The 22584-nt window shown below is 38.1% G+C and overlaps 1 protein-coding gene across 1 annotated transcript; it reads right to left on the bottom strand.

Moving 5' to 3' along the window:
• Positions 1–15490: 15490 nt before the first annotated feature.
• Positions 15491–16453, bottom strand: LOC116889930 (olfactory receptor 10A4-like). The gene has a single exon (XM_032890743.1). The coding sequence runs from the start codon at positions 16451–16453 to the stop codon at positions 15491–15493; it is 963 nt and encodes a 320-aa protein (XP_032746634.1).
• Positions 16454–22584: the final 6131 nt, after the last annotated feature.

The following is a 22584-nucleotide window of genomic DNA, read 5'->3' as shown; positions in this document are numbered from 1 at the left end:
TTCAATCATATATTCTGTGAAAATAATATGTGGAATTTCTGTTATGTGTCATGTCATTGCAGCCAGGAAACTATTTGATGAAGAATATATAATTCACAGGTTTACATTAATGTCATGAAACATTATAAAATGTTATTGTTTACATAGGTCATCTCGATGATAACCCTGCAGTTTGACAGCAGGGCACAATCTTATAATGGAATTCCACTGCACCAAACCACTGATTTGTTCTGCCTCAACAATAACATTACCATGTATTCTCGTGGTCTAAAAAAAGTAACCTGCAGACTAAAATACAAGCTAATAAAAAATGCAATTGTGTTCATTAGATGAAATGTTACAGAGTATTTTTTAAAAGTCAGAGTTTCATTTTAGATAGTGTTTGTATTGATTACACTTCATCATTATCTGAAAGTCTAATGAAAATGCAAAAAACACTAACCATGTGTCTGTTCTGCAGCTTTTCCAGTAAGTTGTATGTTCAGATTTGAGTAAGCTTTCTTCACATAATTCAGCCCATCATCCTCGTGTGAAATCAGCATTGATGTTCTACTCTCCGCCCCTAGCACCTCATTCTACTTCAAAATACAATGACTGAACAAATGTCCTTTTAAGTGTTCTTATTGCTATTTATCTCATGTTGATATGAAAATCAATCACATCGCTCTCCATTCTACAGCTGACTACAATTCACCTGTGAGAAGTGTTATAAATTTCCTGAGTTTGTTATATAGTACTATATAAAATTTACTGTCTGATGAGACAATGGAGAATTTATTTCCTACTGTTCTATAGGAAAATCTCACAAGAATGAATAATCCTCAGGGTACCTGAGATACAAGAAAACTATTCCTTGAGGGACTGCCAAATTGTATGATACAAAAGTGCTTTTTATAAAACTAGACCTTTGTATGTATGTGCTCCTATATACACTCCCCATATTTATTTTACTCTTAATATTGCTTCTAGGATATTTTTAATATATTGCTACAATACTTGAATGTTCATCATGTACATGTCTTTATCTTCCTATTGGAATATGAGTAATAAGAAATATTTTTCTTATATTTAACCAATGAAGAAATTCATATGCATTCTTTAAAGTATACTTTTAATATTTATATGGAAATTTGTATTATACATTTACATGTTAAATATTTATATTTATATTTATATTTATATCATAAATTATTATATATGATAAATATATAATAAAGTATATAATTTATAATATAGATATATTACTATAACTAAATATATATAAATACATTAAACATATAAATATATTTATATAAACATATAGATATAAAAATATCATAAATATTTATTATGTAGACATATTTATATATTATATATGTGTTATGTTTTGCCTGTATATATGCTGACATACCAGAAGAGGGCATTGATTTCTTTGGGACTACAGTTATAGATGACTGTGAGCTACCGTGAGGATGCTGAGAACTGAACTCAAGACCTCTGGAAGAATAACCATTACTCTTAACTACTGAACTATTTTTCCATCCCCACATTTTCTTTTAATACTGTTTAGTTCATTCCCTTTCATTTTCTCAACCTAGTGTCAATTTATTATTATTGGTTCGGTTATTCATGCTCCTCTAGTTTTCTGTGTTCATTGTGAAGATAGTGTGATCTCTGCTAATTATAGGTCTTCCTTTTAGCTTTTCCATACAATACCATCTAAGTGAATTTACCAATACCAATACCAATAAGTGAATCTTAGACACATGGTATGTACTCACTTATAAGTGGATATTAGCCACAAAGTACAGGATGCCTTCACTAGATTCCATAGACTTAAAGAAGCTAAACAAGAAGGAAAATTCAAAAATTCCATACAATAATATCTTTACAATTGTGAGATATTCCCAAAATAGTCAATTTTAGGAAAGAGGCACACTTGCAACCAAACTTTCTTATAAAGAAATTTGCTCTTTGAATTGCAACCAATGTTTATTATTCCATTTATGTGTCAAAACACAGATTCAACACCACAAGGTAAACTGAGGCAAGTGTACACAGAGTTGTTGGGCACTGATGGTACCCACCATTGGCCTCTTTTGATAGTTTGGAGTTTGCCCAGCTGATTTCCTGTTTTCCTCTGGAAATTACCTTTAAGTGATTGGATGAATCTTAGAAGAGACTTGGAACTTTTAACACATATTAAGATTGTTATAAATTATAAGGATTTTGGAAGTTGGGTTAAATATATTTTCTATTATGCTATTGCTAGGTATGTGCCACATAGATTCATGTGTTTGAAAACGTCCATGGGGGCCAGGGAATGGAATGTGGTGGTTTGAATATGCTTGTCCCAGGGAATGACACTATCTGGATGAGTGACTTTGTTGGAGTAGGTGTGGCCTTGAGGGTGAAGTGTGTCACTGTGGGGGTGGGTAGTGATACCCTCCTCCTTTCAGCCTTTGGATGAAGATATAGAAGTTTAGCTCCTCCAGCCCCATGTCTACCTGGACACTGACCTTGCACTTTGATGACAATGACTGAACCTCTAAACCTGTAAGCCAGCCACAATTATATGTTGTCCTTTATAAGAGTTGCCTTGGTTATGTGTCACTTCACAGCAATGAAACCCTAACTAAGACACATGGTATGTACTCACTTATAAGTGGATATTAGCCACAAAGTACAGGATGCCTTCACTAGATTCCATAGACTTAAAGAAGCTAAACAAGAAGGAAAATTCAAATGATAATGCTTGAATCTCACTTAGAAGAAGGAATAAAATAGTCATAGGAGGCAGATAGAGTGAGGGAACTGGATAGAAGAAGGTATGGGAAGGAGAATTGGGGTGGGGTGTAGGATTCAGGATCAGGTGTGGGGAGAGTCAGGAGATGGCCAGAGGGCCTGGAGAATGAATGGAAATCTGCAGCTAGTAGGAGTGTGGGGGGTTGGTGGCATTTCAAGGATGTTTCATAGACCTGGGATGGGGGAAGCTAACAGGAAACAATATGGGTAACCTTGGCTGAGACTCACAGCAGTGGGGATATAAGACTGAAGAGACCACTCCAATAGTCAGGCAGGAAACCCAGTGAAGCGAAAGAGACACCAATTCACCTACAATATTTTCAACCCTCAAAAAATGATGGATGTTTGCAGCATTTGCACATTCATGTCTGTGAGCTTGAACCACCTGATAGACATTTATGGGTAAATCACTCTTGATTTTTCCACCTGTTAAGATGGAAGCCCTTATTATAAAAACCACTTCACAGCTGTATTCACCATAGGTGTGCTGAATGACAACATGCCACTCTTGGATGTGATTATGTTCCTCTATGAGATGAGCTCTTTGACAATATAGTCAGTTACAGGCCCCCTGTGGTTCCAAACCAGCTGAGCAAAATGCCTGAAGCTTTAGCATTTGCAACATCTGTCAGGAGAGCCATTGAAGAAATTTCAAATTCACACAATTGCTCTATACCCATCAATTAATTTCAAATGAAACAATTTGTTTGCTAGAAAAAAATTCTGTTCTCTACAAGATATGCAGGGATTAGGGATAGAGCATAGACTGAGGGAATGGACAATCAGTATCTGGCACAACTTGAGACCCATCCCATAGGCAAGAACCAATCAGTGACACTATTAACGATACTTTGTTATGCTTGCAAAGAGGACCCTAGCATAGCTGTCTTGTGAGAGGGATCCACCCACTAGCTCACTGAAACATGCAGAAACCCACAGTCAAACATTTTCAGGAGCTTGGTGACTCATAGAGAAGAGTTAGGGGAAAGATTGAAGGCCCTGAAGAGGTTAGAAACCCCATAGAAAAACCAACAGAATCAACTAACCTGAACCTTTACAGGCTTTCAGAGACTGAACTACCAACCAGAGACCATACATGGACTGGACCTAGCATCCCACTCCCCACATTTGTAGGAGATGTGCATCTCAGTCATTATTTGAGTCTCCCAACAACTGGAGCAGGGGCTATCCCTAAAGCTGTAGTCTAACTGTGCAATAGGTTCCCCTAACTGAGCTGCCTTTTCGGGCTTCCATGGGAAATTATGGACCTAGTCCTGCAGGTACTTGATGTGCCAGTATTTGGGGGGAAGGCGGGATACCCAGGGTGAGTTTCCACCCTCTCTGAAAAGAAGGAGATAGGGAATGAAGGGAAGTACTGTGTGAGACAGAGACCAGGAAGGGTGCAGTGAACAGGATGGTCGCTTGATTTTTGACAAAGGAGTAAAAACCATCCAATGGAAAAAGGATAGTGTTTTCAGCAGATGGTGCTGGTTCAACGGGAGGTCAGCATGTAGAAGAATCCTTATCACCCTGTACAAAGTTTAAGTCCAAGTGGATCAAGGACCTCCACATCAAACCAGATACACTCAAACTAATAGAAGAAAAAGTGGGGAAGAATCTTGAACACATGGGCACTAGAGAAATTTTCCTGAACAAAACACCAATGGTTTATGCTCTAAGATCAAAAATCGACAAATGGGATCTCATAAAGCTACAAAGCTTCTGTAAGGCAAAGGACACTGTCGTTAGGAAAAAACGGCAGACAACAGATTAGGAAAAGATTGTTACCAATCCTACAACTGATAAAGGGGTTATATCCAAAATATACAAAGAACTCACGAGGTTAGACTGCAGGGAGACAAATAACCCTATTAAAAATGGGGTTCAGAGTTAAACAAAGAATTCACAGCTGAGGAATATCGAATGACTGAGAAGCACCTAACGAAATGTTCAATATCTCTAGTTATAAGGGAAATGCAAATCAAAACAACCCAGAGATTCCACCTCACACCAGTCACAATGACTAAGATCCAAAACTCCAGCGACAGCAGATGCTAGCAAGGATGTGGAGAAAGAGGAACAGTCCTCCATTGTTTGTGGGATTGCAGACTGGTACAACCATTCTGGAAATCAGTCTAGAGGTTCCTCAGAAAGTTGGACATTGCACTACCTGAGGACCCAGCTATATGCCCAGCTTGGGCATGTACTCAAAAGACGCTCCAACATACAATAAAGACACATGCTCAACTATGTTCATAGCAGCCTTATTTATAATAGCCAGAAGCTGGAAAGAACCCAGATGCCCTTCAACAGAGGAATGGATACAGAAAATGTGGTACATCTACACAATGGAATATTACTCAGCTAAAAAAAAATGACTTCATGAAATTCAAAGGCAAATGGAATGAACTAGAAAATATCATCCTGAGTGAGGTAACCCAATCACAGAAAAACACGCATGGTATGCACTCATTGATAAGTGGATATTAGCCCAAATGCTCAAATTACCCAAGATGCACAGACCACATGAAACTCAAAAGGATGACCAAAATGTAAATGCTTCACTCTTTCTTTAAAAGAACAAGAATACCCTTAGGAGGGGATAGGGAGGCAAAGTTTAGAACAGAGACTGAGAAATGCCCATTCAGAGCCTGCCCCACAAGTGGCCCATACATATACAGCCACCAAACTAGATAAAATGGATGAAGCAAAGAAGTGCAGGCTGACAGGAACTGGATGTAGATCTCTCCTGAGAGACACAGCCAGAAAATGGCAAATACATAGGTGGATGCCAGCAGCAAACCACTGAACTGAGAATGGGACCCCTGTTGAAGGAATCAGAGAAAGGACTGAAAGAGGTTGAAGGGGCTCGAGACCCCGTATGAACAACAATGCCAACCAACAAGAGCTTCCAGGGACTAATCCCCAAAGACTATATACGTGGACTGACCAAGGCTCCAACCTCATAGGTAGCAATGAATAGCCTAGTAGGGGCATTAGTGGAAGGGGAAGCCCTTGGTCCTGTGAAGGTCGGACTCCCCAGCGAACGGGTTTGTTGGGGGGAGGATGGTAATGGAGTAAGGACAGGGAGGGGAACACCCATATAGAAGGGGAGGAGGAAGGGTATAGGGGAATGTTGGCCTGGAAACCTGAAAAGGGAATAACATTTGAAATTTAAATACAAAATTCTGAATTTAATAAAGATGGGGGAAAAGTTTGTTTTCTCACTAAGGCTTTCATTTCAACGGTATTATCAACTTGGAGATTGTGTATGGGTTCACCCGTTTTTCTGCTCTAAGAGTCTAATTGCTATGAACCCTGTAAGCTTTGTGCATGCTCTTCCAGTCTTTGTGAGTTCATATGTGCATCAATCATGTTGGTTGAAAGGACATTCTTTTCTTGGTATCCTCTATTTCCTATGGCTTTTCCACTCTTTCTGTCTTTTCTTCTGAAGGTTTTCTGGAGCCCTGTACATGAAGTTTTGGTGGAGACATCCCATTTAGATCTGAGTATTCCTAGGTTTCTCACTCTGCATAATGCCTGGCTGTATGTAGGTTACTGTATTTGTTTCCATCTGATGCAGAAGGAACCCTCTCTGGTGATGGTTGAGTAAGGCCCTAATCTATGAATAGGGCAGAACATTATTAGGAGTCATTTTACTGCTATGAATTTTTTGTTTGCTCATTTGTTTATTTTTCAAGACGAGTAGTATTTTATTTATCCTAGGACTCTGGAATATCTAATCCCAACTTGTTGGTAACAAAAGCAGTGTCCAGTATGGGTTGTATCTTGTGTAATGGACCTTAACTCAAATTACATTGATTGGTTATTGAACAAGATTTGAGCCACCATTCTTCTAGCATATATTGCAGGCAAGACAACATTGTAGATAAAAGTGTTTGTGACTGGGTGATATATTTCTTCTTTAGAAGCCTACAGAGTACCTTTTCATTCCAATTATGCAAGTACAAAATGGTGAAGTTTTTATGTAGGCACAAGTTAATGTCTTCATGTTAAATGAGTTGTGTAGGTGAATCTTCAGCAATGGGGCCTTGCAGTCCATTTGTGGAGAGCAGTTTTGTTAACAGAGTGATTGTTTGTTTGTTTGTTTGTTTTGCTTTGTTTTATTTTTTTGTTTGTTTGAGTTATAAAATATTTAGAGATGGAAAATGAATTTGAAGAGGAAAATTTTAAAGGTCTATACATATATTCATATATATATGTATACATATTTTAATATGTATACATATATATACATACATACATATGTGTGTGTTTGTGTGTACACAAAGCAAATGTAACTTTTTTAAATCTTTAACATTCTCTTCGTGTATTTCTAAAACTTACATTTTTATGGATCATCTTATGTAGAGTTTGGCAATATGAATATATGACATACAAAAGAAGAGAATTATTTGGTAAACTTATAAAGCACATTGTATCATCAAATAACATAATTCATATATTAATTGACATGTATTTCTGTCATAATAATATTAAAATACCTCGCTAGCATTTACTTAATGAAAATTTAAGAAATTGAAAATATTTCCGTGTCAGAGTACTTGACTACTATACCTAAGACTCTGGGCTTGATGGCAAGACAGAATTTCTGGGGGAGAGAAGAAGTGAAGAAATAGTAGTAACTGTGAGGAAAGGCAATATCAAATACATATAGTTACCTGTATATATTGAAATGTCACTATTAATGAAGAAGATTGCTTAGGTTTACATAGCTAGTAGTTTGAACACCTAGAATTAAAAGTACAATATCTATCTCTTGGGAAAATTTCTTACCTATGATCCTAATCACCGTTCACACAGATGCTTACATTTTCATGAAGAGCATGACATTCTATGACATTATTTTCTTTTGCCTTAGGAATATTATGGTAATTATGTACAACCTCTAATGTATATGTTATTGTTAAGAAAAATCACAGATATAAAGTTAGACATACTAGTACAAAAATAATTCAGATGATATTAAGAACTTTTTTGCAGGAAACATTTGGATTCTATGGCAAGTCTAAGAATGAGAAACAAAACTAAAACAAATACTTCCAAGATAATGAGAAGAACAGAAGCAAAGTGCAAGGTAAATCTATAATCTACTTAGAAGCAATGGGAAGATTTTTGCTGTCAGAATCATGCACAGTATCAGAGTTGACACACATGGGAAGATCCTTACTTTTATTGAGCATTTACACACATCAGAGAGTCATGAAGGTATCTCTTACAAGTTTCTCATATGTACACACTTTACCTCAATAGCAAAACGTAGGGATTTGTACATCTAAACCCCAAAATAACAGTATTATTATTTAAGGTCACTCATTTATCCAACTTAAAACACACATGCCATTCATTGGACAATTACTGCAATAAAAAGTAGAGTTCTCTTTGAAGTCAAATCTATAAATGAACTTTCATTTAGTTGTAGCATCCATTATGACTACCAGGTTTATTAAAATGGAAAAATTAGTTGTAATTATCAATGCAGTCATCTTTTCTCTGAATTAAAATTTAAAAGTGATCAAAACAGGTCAATATGTTAATAGAAAAAATTAAAACTGAATTAAATATACCGAGTAGAAGATATTTTTTAACTTTTGCAAGTGTTTTTTTTATGTATCCCAAGTAACTGTACAAAGTACAAGCATTTATCTGAAACACACACATACACACACACACACACACACACACACACACACACAATAGAAGGTGGGAGACAAAATTTGGTTTGCAAGTGTACAGGTTGCTTAGTATTAATGAGATTTACTATTTTTGATTCTTAGTCATACTATAACATACTGGGGTCAGAAGCCTATGTCTTCAAATGATTATCATAACCTTTTGCTTAACAGCAAGAGATGAGGAAAATATTTACTGTCAACACTCCTTTTTCTGACCATAAGTCAGAAGCCCTTCACTGCCCTGGGTGGCTAACTATGAACCAAAGAGGAAAGGAAAAAAATCCTTTAAACAGGCAAATTTGCACAGACACATATACATTCATACACATACACTCAGACCGGGCTGGACCGACTGTCTCAAGTATTCATGTATGCATACCTAACATATACACATATATACAAATAGACATGCTGGGGAGCCAGCCCGGCCTACAATGGTTTGAAGTAGGACACAGTGTTGGACGTAGTGGATATTAACCCTAAAGCTCAGAATACTCAAGAAACAATCCACAGACAATATGAAGCACAAGAAGGACGACCAAAATATGGATGCTTCAGTCCTTCTTAGAAGGGAGAACAAAATACTCACAGGCAGAAATACAGGAACAAAGAATAAAGCAGGGACTTAAGAAAAGGTCATTCAGAGACTGCCCCACCTGGGGATCCATCTCATATACAGACACCAAACTCAGTCACTATTGCTGATGCCAAGAAGTGCTTGCTGACAAGAGTCTGATATGGATGTCTCCTGAGAGGTTCGGCCAGAACCTTACCAATACAGATGAGGATGCTTCAGTAACCATCGGAACCATCAGATTAAGCAGGGACCCCAGTGGAGGAGTTAGAGAAAGGACTGAAGGAGCTGAAGAAGTTTGCAACCCCATAGGAAGAACACCAATATCAACTAACCAGACCCCAACCCCCACCTCAGAGCTCCCAGGGACAAAACCACCAACCAGTGAGTACACACGCAGGAGCCCATGGCTCCAGCCGCATATGGAGCAGAGGATGGCATTGTCTGGCATCAATAGGAGGAGAATCCCTTGGTCCTGTGAAGGCTCATTTCCCCAGTGTAGGGAAATGTCAGGGCATTGAGGTGCGAGTGGGTGGATGGGAGAGGGAGCATCTTCATAGAAGCAGGGGGAGGAGGAAGAGGACATGGGAGAGGGGGATAAGGGGATGACATTTGAAATGTAAATATCTATAATATCCAATAAAAATAAGAATAAAAAACAAAACTGATGGTCTCTGACCTTCTAGCTCTTTAACTATATGGAATGCTTGCTGATAACATCTAAAAAGTTCTAAAAATATTCTCACATATTCTATGGTTAAAAACTACTGGCTAGAGTGATAACACTTGTTAGCACTTGTAAAAAATGTATTGCTGTGATCCCTTCTCTGTCCAGATATGCAGAAGGCTCTCTGGCTAGGCTGGTTAACTCTTTGTGAACCATAGAGGAAGGAAAGAAAAAGGATTAAGATGCTTTATAGAGGCAAATCTGCACAGAAACATATACATTTATATAAACATTTACATTTTTATTCACATTCTCATTTACACAGTAACACATTCACATTTTTGTTGGATCCAACCACCTATCTCATACATTCTACAAATATTCATGAATGCTTACATACACACATATACCTACATATGTACATATAGGTAGGCATATACCTTGGATGATGAATGGATGGATGGATAGATAGATAAGGCAGAACTCCCCAAGCCAAACCATTCAATCAACAACTTTATTTCTTTTATCTGGCCTTTTTATACCTTCTTAAACAAAAGTTATTTAGAAAATTACCTCTGAGATAAAATGTCACATAAAATGGGAATTACAAAAGAATGTTCAAAGCAGTATTTCATTCTACATATAGAATGTTATAAATTCAAAGCATCAGCTTTTACATGGCCTTGCCTTATCATAGTACACACTTGTGGCTTTATCCTTTAACCTGAATGATTTTCCTTGAACAAAATTTTTCCAAGCCTATTTCTCATTTTAGTGTAACTATGAAAACTCATTGTACTTTTTTATTATGGCACCTGTACTCACTATTGTGAGGAGTGGGCACATTCTATCCTAGATTCTAACTTTATAACATCTTTCTTGCAAAACAACTAAAACTACCTCTTAAAATTTTCTTCCTAAGATTTGAATCAAATCAGGAATTCTATAGAATCATTAATTCATCTAAACAGCATTAATTCATAAAAGTTCATCTTTACTGTTGATCTGCAGAAAATCTACTGAATAAGATAGGCTAATACACATAGATTATACAATAATGATGGGAAAGGAATATCAATATCAACTGCAAGAAGCAATCCTGAAATTAGGTCTCTTCGAGAGACCTAACTTCATAGAACTTGACATCACAGATTATGCAAAAATGATGGCCAGGAATGCCATATGCTAGTCTTAGCCTATCCTAGATGGCTTCACACACACACACACACACACACACACACACACACACACACACACACACACTAACTTGAACCAGAATTTCTATACTGAACTGTTGCTAATATGAACACACACACTGCACTCTGCTCAGAATGAACATTATTTTAAACCCCAATATATGCTGTCTACCAAGACAATCTTGTATAACAATTTTGTTAGCAATTGTTTTGCAAGGAGGTGTGTTTGAGGTTAAGTTCTATTTTTATTGTATTTATGTGGCCCATGTATTAAATAATTTTCTACTTACTGCCACAATGCCATATGAAATAAATCAATCCTAATTTTAGGAATTTTTCGTGTGCTCATTTTCTAAATTGAAACTTAAAATAGTAGTGCAGATTCTCATAAGAATTTGAGATTCATAACCCAGGAATCAGAACTTTTCTTGTTATCCAAATGTACTTCCCATACCATCTGCCTTTTTAAAAATAGAGCTCCCAGAGACAAAATGACCAACTAAAAACTACACATGGGGTGACCGACCCATGGCTCCAGCTACAGTATATATAGCAGAGGACAGGCCTCTCCCTACCTATTCCATATAGTAGGCTAATTCCTAGCCAGAGCAATCAGACAACACAGGGAGGTCAAAGGGATATAAATTGGAAAGGAAGAAGTCAAATATCACTATTTGCAGATGATATGACAGTATACTTAAGTGACCCCAAAAGTTCCACCTGAGAATTCCTAATCCTGATAAACAACTTCAGCCAAATGGCTGGATATTAAATTAACTCAAACAAATCAGTAGCCTTCCTTGACTCAAAGAATAAACAGGCTGAGAAAGAAATTAGGGAAATGACACCCTTCACAATAGTCCCAAATAATATAAAATACCTCTGTCATCAGGGAAATGCAAATCAAAACAACACTGAGATACCACTTCACAACAGTCAGAATAGCTAATATCACAAACTCAGGTGACAGTAGATACTGGCAAGGATGTAGAGAAATAGAAACACTCCTCTATTGTTCATGGGACTGTAAGCTAGAACAACTACTCTGGAAATCAATCTGGCCATTCCTCACAAAATTGGACATACTACTATCTAAGGACTCAGCTATACTACTCCTGGGCATACAACCAAAAGATGCTCCAACATATAACAAGGGCACATACTCCACTATGTTCATAGCAACCTTATCTATAATAGCCAAAATCTGGAAGAACCCAGATGTCCTTCAACAGAGGAATGGATACAGAAAATGTGGTACATTTTCACAATGGAGTACTTTTTCACTATTTAAAAACAACTACATGAAATTCTTAGGCAAATGGATGGAACTAGAGAATATTATCCAGATTGAGGTGAACCAATCACAAAACAATACAAATAATATTCACTCATTGATAAGTGGATATTGGCCCAAAAGCTTGGAATACCTAAGAAAAAATTCACAGGTCATATGATGACCAAAGACCAAAATATCGATGTTTCATTCCTTTCTAGAAGGGAGAACAAAATACTCACAGGAGGAAATACAGGGACAAAGTGGAGAGAAGGGACTGAAGAGAAGGTCATCCAGAGACTTCCCCACCTGGGGATCCATCCCATTTGCTGCCACCAAATCCATGCACTATCGCTGATGCCAAGAAGTGCTTGTTGACAGGAGCCAAGTATGGGTGTCTCCTGAGAGACTCTGCCAAAGCCCTACTGTTAAAGATGAGGATGGTTGCAGTTAACCATTGGATTGAACAATGGGACCCCAATGGAAGCATTAGAGAAAATACAGAAGGGACAGATAGGGTCCGCAATCCCATAGGAAGAACAACAATATCGATCAACCAAACTCCACCAGAGCTCACAGGGACTAAACTACCAACCAATGAGTACTCGTGGAGGGACCCATGGCTCCAGCTACATCTGTGGCAAAGGATGTCATTGTCCATCATGAATAGGAGGAAAAACCCTTGGTCCTGTGATCACTTGTTTCCCAATGTAGGGTAATTCCAGGGCGTTGAGGTTAGAGTGGGTGGGTGGGAATAGGAGCATCCTCATAGAAGCAGGGATAGAGAGTATGGGAGAAGGAGGAAAGGGGAGAACATTTGAAATATAAATATATAAAATATCCAAGAAAAATAAAATTATCAAAAACAAATAAAACAAAAATATCTAAAGAAAAAAAGAAATGTAAATAAAAAATCCAATAAAAGAAGAGAAAACAGGAAAAATTAAGGCAATAAACACTAGCTATAATTACGAAAAAAAAACCCGGAATTCTCAATGGAGTAATTTCAAATGGCTGAGCTTAAAGAAATGTTCGACATTATTAGTCATCAGGGAAATGCAAATCAAAATGACTCAAATTTCATTTTTCACTTGTCAGAATAGCTAAGATCAATAAAACAAGTGACAGTTCATGCTGTGAGGATGTGAAACAATGGGAGCACTCCTCTATTGCTGGTGGGAGTGCCAACTAGTGCAGCCCCTATAGAAATCATTGTGGCAGATCCTCAGAAAATGGGGGATTGGTTCAATCTATCTCAAGATCTGGTTACACCATTTTGGAGTATATACCCAAAGGATTCTCTGCCCTACTACAAGGACATTTTCTCTTCTGTATTCATTGCAATATTATTCACAATAGCCAGAAACTAGAAAGAACCTAGATGCCCATCAATTGAAGAATGAATTATAAAAATGTGGTAGATTTACACAATGGTGTTTTACTCAACTGTTAAAAATTATATCATTAAATTTGCAGGCAAATGAATGCAAGTAGAAAAATAAATCATCCCAAGTGAGGTAACTAAGACCCAGGAAAACAAATTTAGTATGTATTCACATATAACTGGATAATATCTGCTAAGTAAATGATAGGCTTACTACAATCCACAGACCTAGAGAGGTTAGAGAAAGGATGGTTATAAAGGGGATGCATGGATTCCATGAGAAGAAGAAATGGGATAGATTCTGAGGATTCCATATAGCTCATTGAAAGTAGAGAGGTAGAACTGGTGTAGACTTGAAGCCTTCACTCATTAGTTCTAGTCTCATTGACAGTGGAAGGTACTCTGCAGGACACAGAAAAGCAAACCTGGACAGTAATCCAGAAACAAAACTCTTTACCTACATTTTTTTTTCTGCCGAGACAATGATGGTATAGAACTTGTGGGAGTGGCCAGCAATGTTTAGTTTAAAGTGAGGCCTATACCACTAGAAGAAGCCCACATTCCACGCTACCCAGATTGCCAGAAACCAGAGACTGAATAGCTCAGACACCTAGGCTAGGTCAAACACAACTGGAAAAAAATAAATTAAATGACTCTTAATAATATTATATTATAGACTGGTACCTTGTCCAGTTATCATCAGAGAGGATCTCTTTAGCAACAGAAGGGAGAGCATGCAGTGACTGACAATCAGATATTATGCATAAAGTGTCTAAATTTGCATTCTGCATCTGGTCATATACTTGATTTATAAGTGTCTCATAGGTTGGGGTCCAGCAAATCAAAAATGGCTGTCTCCCAAAGGAAAGTCAAGAATCTAATCCTACTCAGTCTTGAAGCCTGGATGTCTCAGCTGGAGACTAGAATCACAAAGAAGTTCTAACATCAGTGAATAACTGAACCTGGAGGAGAGCCAGGCAAGCAAGCAACGAGTAAAAGCTTCTTTCTTCTTGTATTTTATATAGTATGCCATGAGAAGGTGTGTGATTAAATGTGGGTCTTACCAACCTTAATTGATCTGTATTTCAACTGGGTCTTTCTACACTAATTAACTTAAAACAAACATCCAAACAAGCAAACCTCATAGGCATACCCAATAGATTGGGGTTTTAGTTACTTCCAGATGTGGAATGTTGCGAATAATAGATACAGGCATGTCAATTGTATCAATTAGTTTATTTCCATTTTTAACTGACACTGTACCTTCTATATCTCTCCAATTTAATTTACCATTTCCAAAGTTCAAATCCAAATGCTATACACTTACAAGAATTCCTGACTAGTTCCATAAATCTGTACTAGTCAAGAGTGAACAAGTGATGGGATGAGATTCCTTAACCTTCAGGATCAAGCTTTAAACAAATTTTCATGGCAGGAGGAATTTACTCAATCATTATCTAAAGGAAAATATATTTTTTGTATTATGGTTACAATACTCTTAACAATTCTTAAATGAACGTAGCAATGTGACACAGATGTGAGGTTGAAAATTTGAATAAATTTGAATATAGCAAATTTAGTACTGCTTTGTAATCCCAGATTTTTGAAACTGAGATGATAAAACCATGATCCAAGTCTTAACTGTAATATAGAGTGAGTTCAAGATTTATCTGAAAGTTCAAGTCAAGAGAAAAAAAAGACCAGATTTAGTTTGATAGAGTTGGTTGAGTTCAATTCCAAGTGCCATTAAAATACTTGAATGAATGTGTTATTTTTAGTTGTTCACATTGAAAACTACAAAACAAACACAATTATCTTCTGGTTATTAGACTATCAACACTTCAATAACAACATGTAATAAAGGAGTCATGAGAAGAACCTGCACAGTGGTAAAAATTTCAGCTGCTAAGGCTAAACTAGTCTATTTGTCTATGAAGTTTCCTCTGTGTTACCTTGTGAAAGGCTTCTTTCACTTCCTTGTTTCTCAAAGTGTAGATAACAGGATTCAGAGCAGGAGTGACCACAGTGTACATGAGAGCAGTAGCCTTGTCGGTGTCTGGGGTGTGTGAACCCTTGGGTTGGAGATAAGTAAACAAGGCAGTGCCATAGAAAAGAGAAACAACCAGGATATGAGAAGAGCAGGTGGAGAAAGCTTTGTGTCTGCCTGCTGCTGAGGGCATTTTCAAGATGGTCAGAATAATGCGGACATAGGAGCACAGAATGAAGAGACAAGGGCTCATAATGAAGATAAGAGAAATAATAAATATCACAATTTCATTCTGGGAAGTATCCACACAAGCTAATTTTACCACAGGCATGATGTCACAAAAAAAGTGCTGAATTGTTCCTGCTCCACAAAAGGGCAGAGTGAAGATCCAGGTGGTCTGGGCTGATTCTACGAGGATCCCAGTCATCCAAGATGCACCAGCCAATTTCAAACAGACAGAAGGGCCCATCCGCAGAGGGTAATGCAGTGGATGACAAATAGCCACAAAGCGATCATAAGCCATAGTTGCCAGAAGGCAGCATTCTGTCAGCCCCAAGATGGTGAATACATACATCTGAACTGCACAGCCTCTCACACTTATGGTCTTGATCTGCACCAGCAAGTGCACCAGCATCTGAGGCACCACACTACTGATATAGCACATCTCCAGAAAGGAGAGGTTGGCCAAGAAGAAATACATGGGTGTGTGCAGAGAACGGGTGACCCAGATCACACAGATGATGGTGAGGTTTCCTCCCACAGTAAACAAGTAGGTAACCAAGAACACCAAAAAGAGGACAGGCTGCAGCTCTGCTAGAGAAGAAAAGGCTACCAATGTGAATTCACTGCAGAAAGACAGGCTTCCATTCTTCCTGAGGCCAGAATTAGACATCTGTGAAGACAACAGAGCAGGCAGAGGGTTGCACAGAACACACTCAGCAGCCACAAATGTTAAGTACTCTCCACAAAGGAACTCTCCCACTATCAGTGTGCTAGCAAGAGAACAGAGACCTCAAAACTCCTGTGAGGCAAACAACCCATTTGAACAGATGCACATTTTTGTTTTTCTATTTTTATAGAAACTTGGAGACAAATGCATCTAAATTAAGAATTCACCTTTACCTTATAATGCACACAAGCTCTCTTAGAGTTGACATATAAAAGTGTTTCAATTACAAAACAGAAAATTGAATAAGAAAGTGTCATGTTCTCATCTTCTGAACTCTGCTATCATCTTAATGTTCCATTTAAGTGTCCAGGAGAAAGAAAGGATATTCCTGTCACTTATTTAACATTTATCTGCATAACAATTTAATTTTGACCTAAATTGAATACTTCAATGATTGGACAAGTAAGACTCACAGAAATAAAAAGCATATAGGATCTCTTTTTCAACTTTAATGATCCTTTTTCCAGATATTGTAGCTATGATGACTACCTAAGAAGAACAGCTTCTTCCTGGTGTTGGTATTGTAAGTGTTCTACAATGTCAAGTAGCAACATGAAGCAGCATTTTTATTTTCATGAAAGACCATAGGGATTACATCCCAATATTGTATAGTTATTCTCAGGAGGAATATGTTCAAAAACAACACATAACCATGTTTCTTATGCAACTTGGCTTTTGTTTTCTTAATGTATTTCCAAACATAAGATATTGTTATTAATTATTTCATTAAAGATACATACTATAATCTAAAAGTTTCTAATTGATGCCCAAGATTGTCTGGAGACTCTAAGGACTATGCTATAGCAGTCTTTATGAAGCTCTATTACAAAGCTACCACTCAGATCTCTGTAATACAATCAAGTTTAGTTTAGAGCATAAATGGAGTCCAAACAACCCACATAGATATTCCCATCCCTTCACTATAAATCTTTCAGTTGATGGAGCATAAAAGGTGTGGAAGACAATAACTTTTGAATTTCCCATTAGTTGAAAAAATTTAATGAAATGTTTCTTTTAAGAAATGAACAGCTGAGAGTCAGGCTTCGTGGCTCAATAGATAAGAGCAACTGCTGTAACTACTTTATGACTTGAGTTGAATCCTTCAACTAATATGGTAAAAGAAAGGAAGTAACCACACATGTTTGTATGTACACAGAACAGACATTAACACAAGGACACACACAAATAAATAAATAAATAAATAAATAAATAAATAAATAAATAAATAATATATTACATTATTTTTATTTCAAAGCTTATGTTTGGTTAAAGCACATCTTATCACTGACAGCATTTTCAGTTCCTATCATAAGAACTAAAAGCAAAAGAAAGGTGTAAAATTATCTTTTATTCTTCTGAAATAATTGTTGTCTATAGGCCTACTGTTTCAATCTGTTAACCTAAGCCTAGTCCTGGAAGCTTCTTCAGTTTCTGAGACTTACTGCTAAGTGAACTCTCCTCTCTCTAGTTCTTTCTAACTGATGGCTGACTGGTTCAACTCAGCGGTTCTTGCTCAAACTCCTCTTCATACTAACTGATTTCATCTGGCTTCCCTTAGCTCCTCCTTGATTGTTATGCTTGGCCTCATACTAATAATCTTTTCCAATTTTCTGGCTCCTTCTCATTCTCTGGTTGGTTCTGTATCCAACTGTGTCTAGCTTGTTCTTTCTTCAGCCTGTCTCTGTAAAACTTCCTCCTTTCTTATCTGCACTGGCCCTTAAGTAGCTTCTCTTTCCTCTCTCTTCTCATGAGAGTTGTACATATCCTATTCTGTCAAATCTTTCTTTGAATCATCACTTTGTCTGCCACTCAGTTAGATATCACTTTCAAACAGGAGTGCTTCCTTCTGCAAACTAACTTTACCTTCATTATTTGGAATTAAAGGTGTGTACTAAGGGTGTGTTTATTTTCCAGCCAGAGAGATTAAGGGTATGGTAAAGCTTGCCACACAACTAGAAACAGTTTTTTCAGTAAATAACACAATCTCAGGGGTCACATTTTGGTCAAATATTCTGCAAGAGAAAGGAGTGTTGAAAATACCATTTTTTAAGTAGATTGTTCCCGTAAAACTAAAAATGTGATGGAATGGTTTCCACATATTCTCTGGCATTCTGACTCCCCTTCTAGTACCAGCTTCAGAGGGCCATTGAAACTATGGCTAATTCATCTCAGATTAGTTTCTCTCCAGGCCGCTCTCTGTTAGCCATGAACAATATGGTTCCAGCCACCTGTTAAAGTCAAGACTCGGAAAACTGTAACCCAACAATCAAGTTTACAAGCTAAATTCTCAATCCACAATACATTCACACAAGAAACTTACAACCATGTGATAGGGATAAAATATCGCCCACCTAGACAGGATATTATTTCCCCATCTAGACAACAGAAAATCCTGTACACACTCACCCCTTAAGAATAGTCGTAACAACCTGTAAATGTTCAGAGAGGAATCTGCCACCATGTTCTCTCGGCTTCCCCCTTCTCCTCACTCTGGCTTCCTCTGCCTCTCCAAAACTTTTCCATACATGATTCTTTCTCATCCATTGACAGGCCTGGTTCTATCCTGTACCTGCCTTTACCTGCATAATGACATCAACCTACAGAACTATTTTTACTTCTTCAACAGCTACCAGCTTCAATTAAATATTGGAATTCTTAAAAGAGAGGTCTCAAGAGAGAGAATGAATCAAGAAGGGAGGATGCATGTCTGGTTAGTGTTTGAGTTCGGGAATCCCTACACAAACCATAAGAACTTCAATTTCAGTTAAGCAAGACTAGTTTATTGAATGTACACCCCAAAGCTGAACATTCAGAACCATAAAAAAGACTTAAAAGCCTAATTGTGTTTCCTGTATGTCCTGAAAGCAGGATTTTTATAGGAAAAAACAGGTTCAAAAGATTAAACTGCAAGCAAGGGAGTAGCACAACATCTTGGCTTATTAGTGTATTATCAGCTAATGTTTAAACTGATTGGTCCAAAGTGAGATAAGAGGGTAGGTGTACAAATCATATACAGGAGAGTTCCAGTACACTGAGAAAACAGCATATAAGAAATTCAACCATAATTTTTGTCTTAATAGCATTCTTCAGTGTCAGTTCTGAGAAAGTGAACTTAATTTCACCTTATGAACAAAATAGGAATCGAATACAAAATACCTAATATTAGGTTAAAGGGAGTAGACTTCAATCTCCCTCCTCCCTTTTGAGTTGTTCTGGTAAGTCAAATCATTGATTCTTAATCTTTCTCTGAGGCCAGGGGTACCAGTTAAACAAACTTTTATACCAACCTGTGCTCCCATGTTGGGAGACACTGCCATGCCAATGCCTGCTAGGAGGAGCACTATTATTAGAGCTGCCCTTTTCATTCTGGATCAAAATAGAAGCCCCAGGTATTCCCAGCCTCCCCCCCTAGAATAATATTATACCTGAAGCAACAGATGTACAAGTAATCTAAAGTCAGAAGTTTCAATGAGGATAAAGGGACTGACATGGAGTTAGTCCCAAGGCACAAGCAAAGCAAGTGCCTTTTGGAGGTGCTAAATAATAAGGGGAAATTCCCGCAGTTAACATCTATAAATGAATTGTGACATTGTAGTGTTGAAGGTACTGTGAGTCTGATATTTTATATGACCCTGCTTATAAGCAGAGGACTTGTCCTTCCATCACTTCCACAGTCAAGATGGGCTCATGCTCCCAAGAGCGTAGTTGATCTACTTGTATACCCATTTCCTCCATACTTAGGTTTTGGATAGTATAAGTTAAGATAAAGAACTCTTGAGATAGATGTCCAGGGTTGAGTAGAGGCCTGCCAGCAATGTAGTGGCAGAAGCAGACTGCTGTGGGTGGTTAGCTCTTTCTTTGAAGACTTTGACACTTTGTTGGATTCCAAGATGTTTAAGACCCTGTTATTAGTGGCCTAGAATCTCTGGATGGTGAAAATCATTCCAGAGCCCTTACCAGACATATGAATGCAGAGTCTCTCGTGTATCCTATACATTACTTATATCATTCTTATTATCTTAATTTAATGGGGTTGATTTTTCCCAGTTTTCAAAGTAGCTCTCAACCCTCTGTAACTGAATGATTATCATTATCAGCTACCCAGGGAGCTGATGTTTCATAGCCCCATAAAGCACAATGGTACATATCTTGTCCCCAAAATCCGAGTCTCCATTTGAGGGACAAACAAATATTCTGAATCCCATATCCAAAAGACCTAGAAAATAAGGAAATGTATATGTTTGCAGCCTTTGAATGCCTATTCCATTTTGGCCCCAATAATTTACAAGGTTAGGGTGGAAGAACCATAGGCAATGATATTATATTAATAATTAGGCTCCTAGCTACAATTCTAATCAAAGTTCATATGTGTTGTACTGGATTGTATGACTCAGCAGCTTGAAACACAAACACAAAATAGAAAACTAGTCTCTTGAGTCTTTTACCAGTCTGAATTTTAATGAGTCCTGTGGGGGTTAATCTGATGACTCATTGCAGGCTGGGTCCCAATGTTTCCAGAGGCAAACTTCAGATGAGAGTGATGAATCCAGATTGGCATGGCCATCTGGGTGGCCATGATCACAAGACAGGGTCCTTTTCAGTGTGAGCCCTTCTGGGGTGGAAGATCCTTTTTGACTTAGCATTTCAGCCTGTAAATTGGGATAATGAACATCAGATTTTTTTTTCTGTAACTGATTCTTGCTGACATCAGGAAGTTCGAATAGGGGCCCAGGAAGGCTGAAATGCTAGGAAAAGGCCAGGCAAAGTGTAGATGCCCCATACCCACACCAACACAGTACCTCGAATCAGGCAAAAGCCTGTGGGATTAAAGAAACACACACACACACACACACACACACACACACACACACACACACACACACACACACACAGGTTATTCGTGTCAAGCCAGAGGAGGAAGGGGCTCCTGTAGCTTTATCCACCAAATATATACCCCAAGTTCACCAGGTAGAAGATATCTGGGAAGCAGAGTGGGAAACCCTGGCTCCAGACTTCAGTAACAAAAGACTGACTACATGCCCTGAATTAACTAGGGAGAAATCCAAGAAGACCAACCTAAATCTCAAAGAAAAAGGCTGAGAAGACAAAAGGCAAGAACGAATTGACCACTGATCAGGTGTGTCGGTACCAGGCCAGACTTCTCCTTTGTTAGGAACAAAAGGCTTCCACATGCATCAGCATGTCTCAACAGGGGTCAAACACTGCAAGAGACCCAAAAGGGTCTGACAAGTGGGGTGAAACAGTGCAGGGGACCCAGGAGGCTCTGACAAGTCCCCCTATTTTATTTTTTTTAATTAAGCAAGTCCCCCTATAATAATTTCAAGCAGCATCCTGTCTTAGGTCACTTTGAGATATCAAGCCTCTTTCCTGTCATTGGAATATTTTGCCAGCCTCAGAATTTCCTGCCTTAGGCGAGGCCTGGTCCCAAAGAGTTGCCCATTGTCAGCTAACTGCTTCTTGTGAAGGCTGAGCCCAATTTGGGCAGAAGGTTTGTCTCCTACCAAGGAGAACAACACCTGCTTAGTTGCTGCCCAGGACTGGAAGTGCTGTTTGTGCATGTGATAAGAAGCACAAGGGCCCTAGGGCTGAACTGGAAGGGCCATAACACCAAGGGCTGTCATCAAGCCGCTCCAGCAATAAAATTTAAAATTCCCAATTGTCAACAACTACTCCAGAAGGTTTACCCACTGTGCTTGCCTAACAATAGATTGGGGGAGGGTAACTCCAGACACTGCAGACACAATGGCTGCAGCGGCAATAGCTGCTACAATAGCAGCGAAAATGCCACAGTCTTGAAAGACACCCGGAGCAGAGACCCTCACTCAAGTCTCAGGATGACGTGATCCCCCAAGAACTCACACAAGACCATCCTTGCTGTAATCACATGAGGTTTATCGATAGGAACCAGTGCACTGGTTCTCATATCCCTCACAGGGGCAGTGGAGTTCGACCCCAAGAGGCTGGGAAAAGAGTATTTAAAGGAAGAAACCGCAACCCAAGGGGGCAGGGATGGTGTCATTGGAAAGTGTGAAGAATACCAGTGAAAAATCACA

This window comes from Rattus rattus, chromosome 1, assembly GCF_011064425.1.
Source record: "Rattus rattus isolate New Zealand chromosome 1, Rrattus_CSIRO_v1, whole genome shotgun sequence".
Taxonomy (NCBI): Eukaryota; Metazoa; Chordata; class Mammalia; order Rodentia; family Muridae; genus Rattus; species Rattus rattus.
This window is presented reverse-complemented; position numbering and strand designations above follow the sequence as displayed.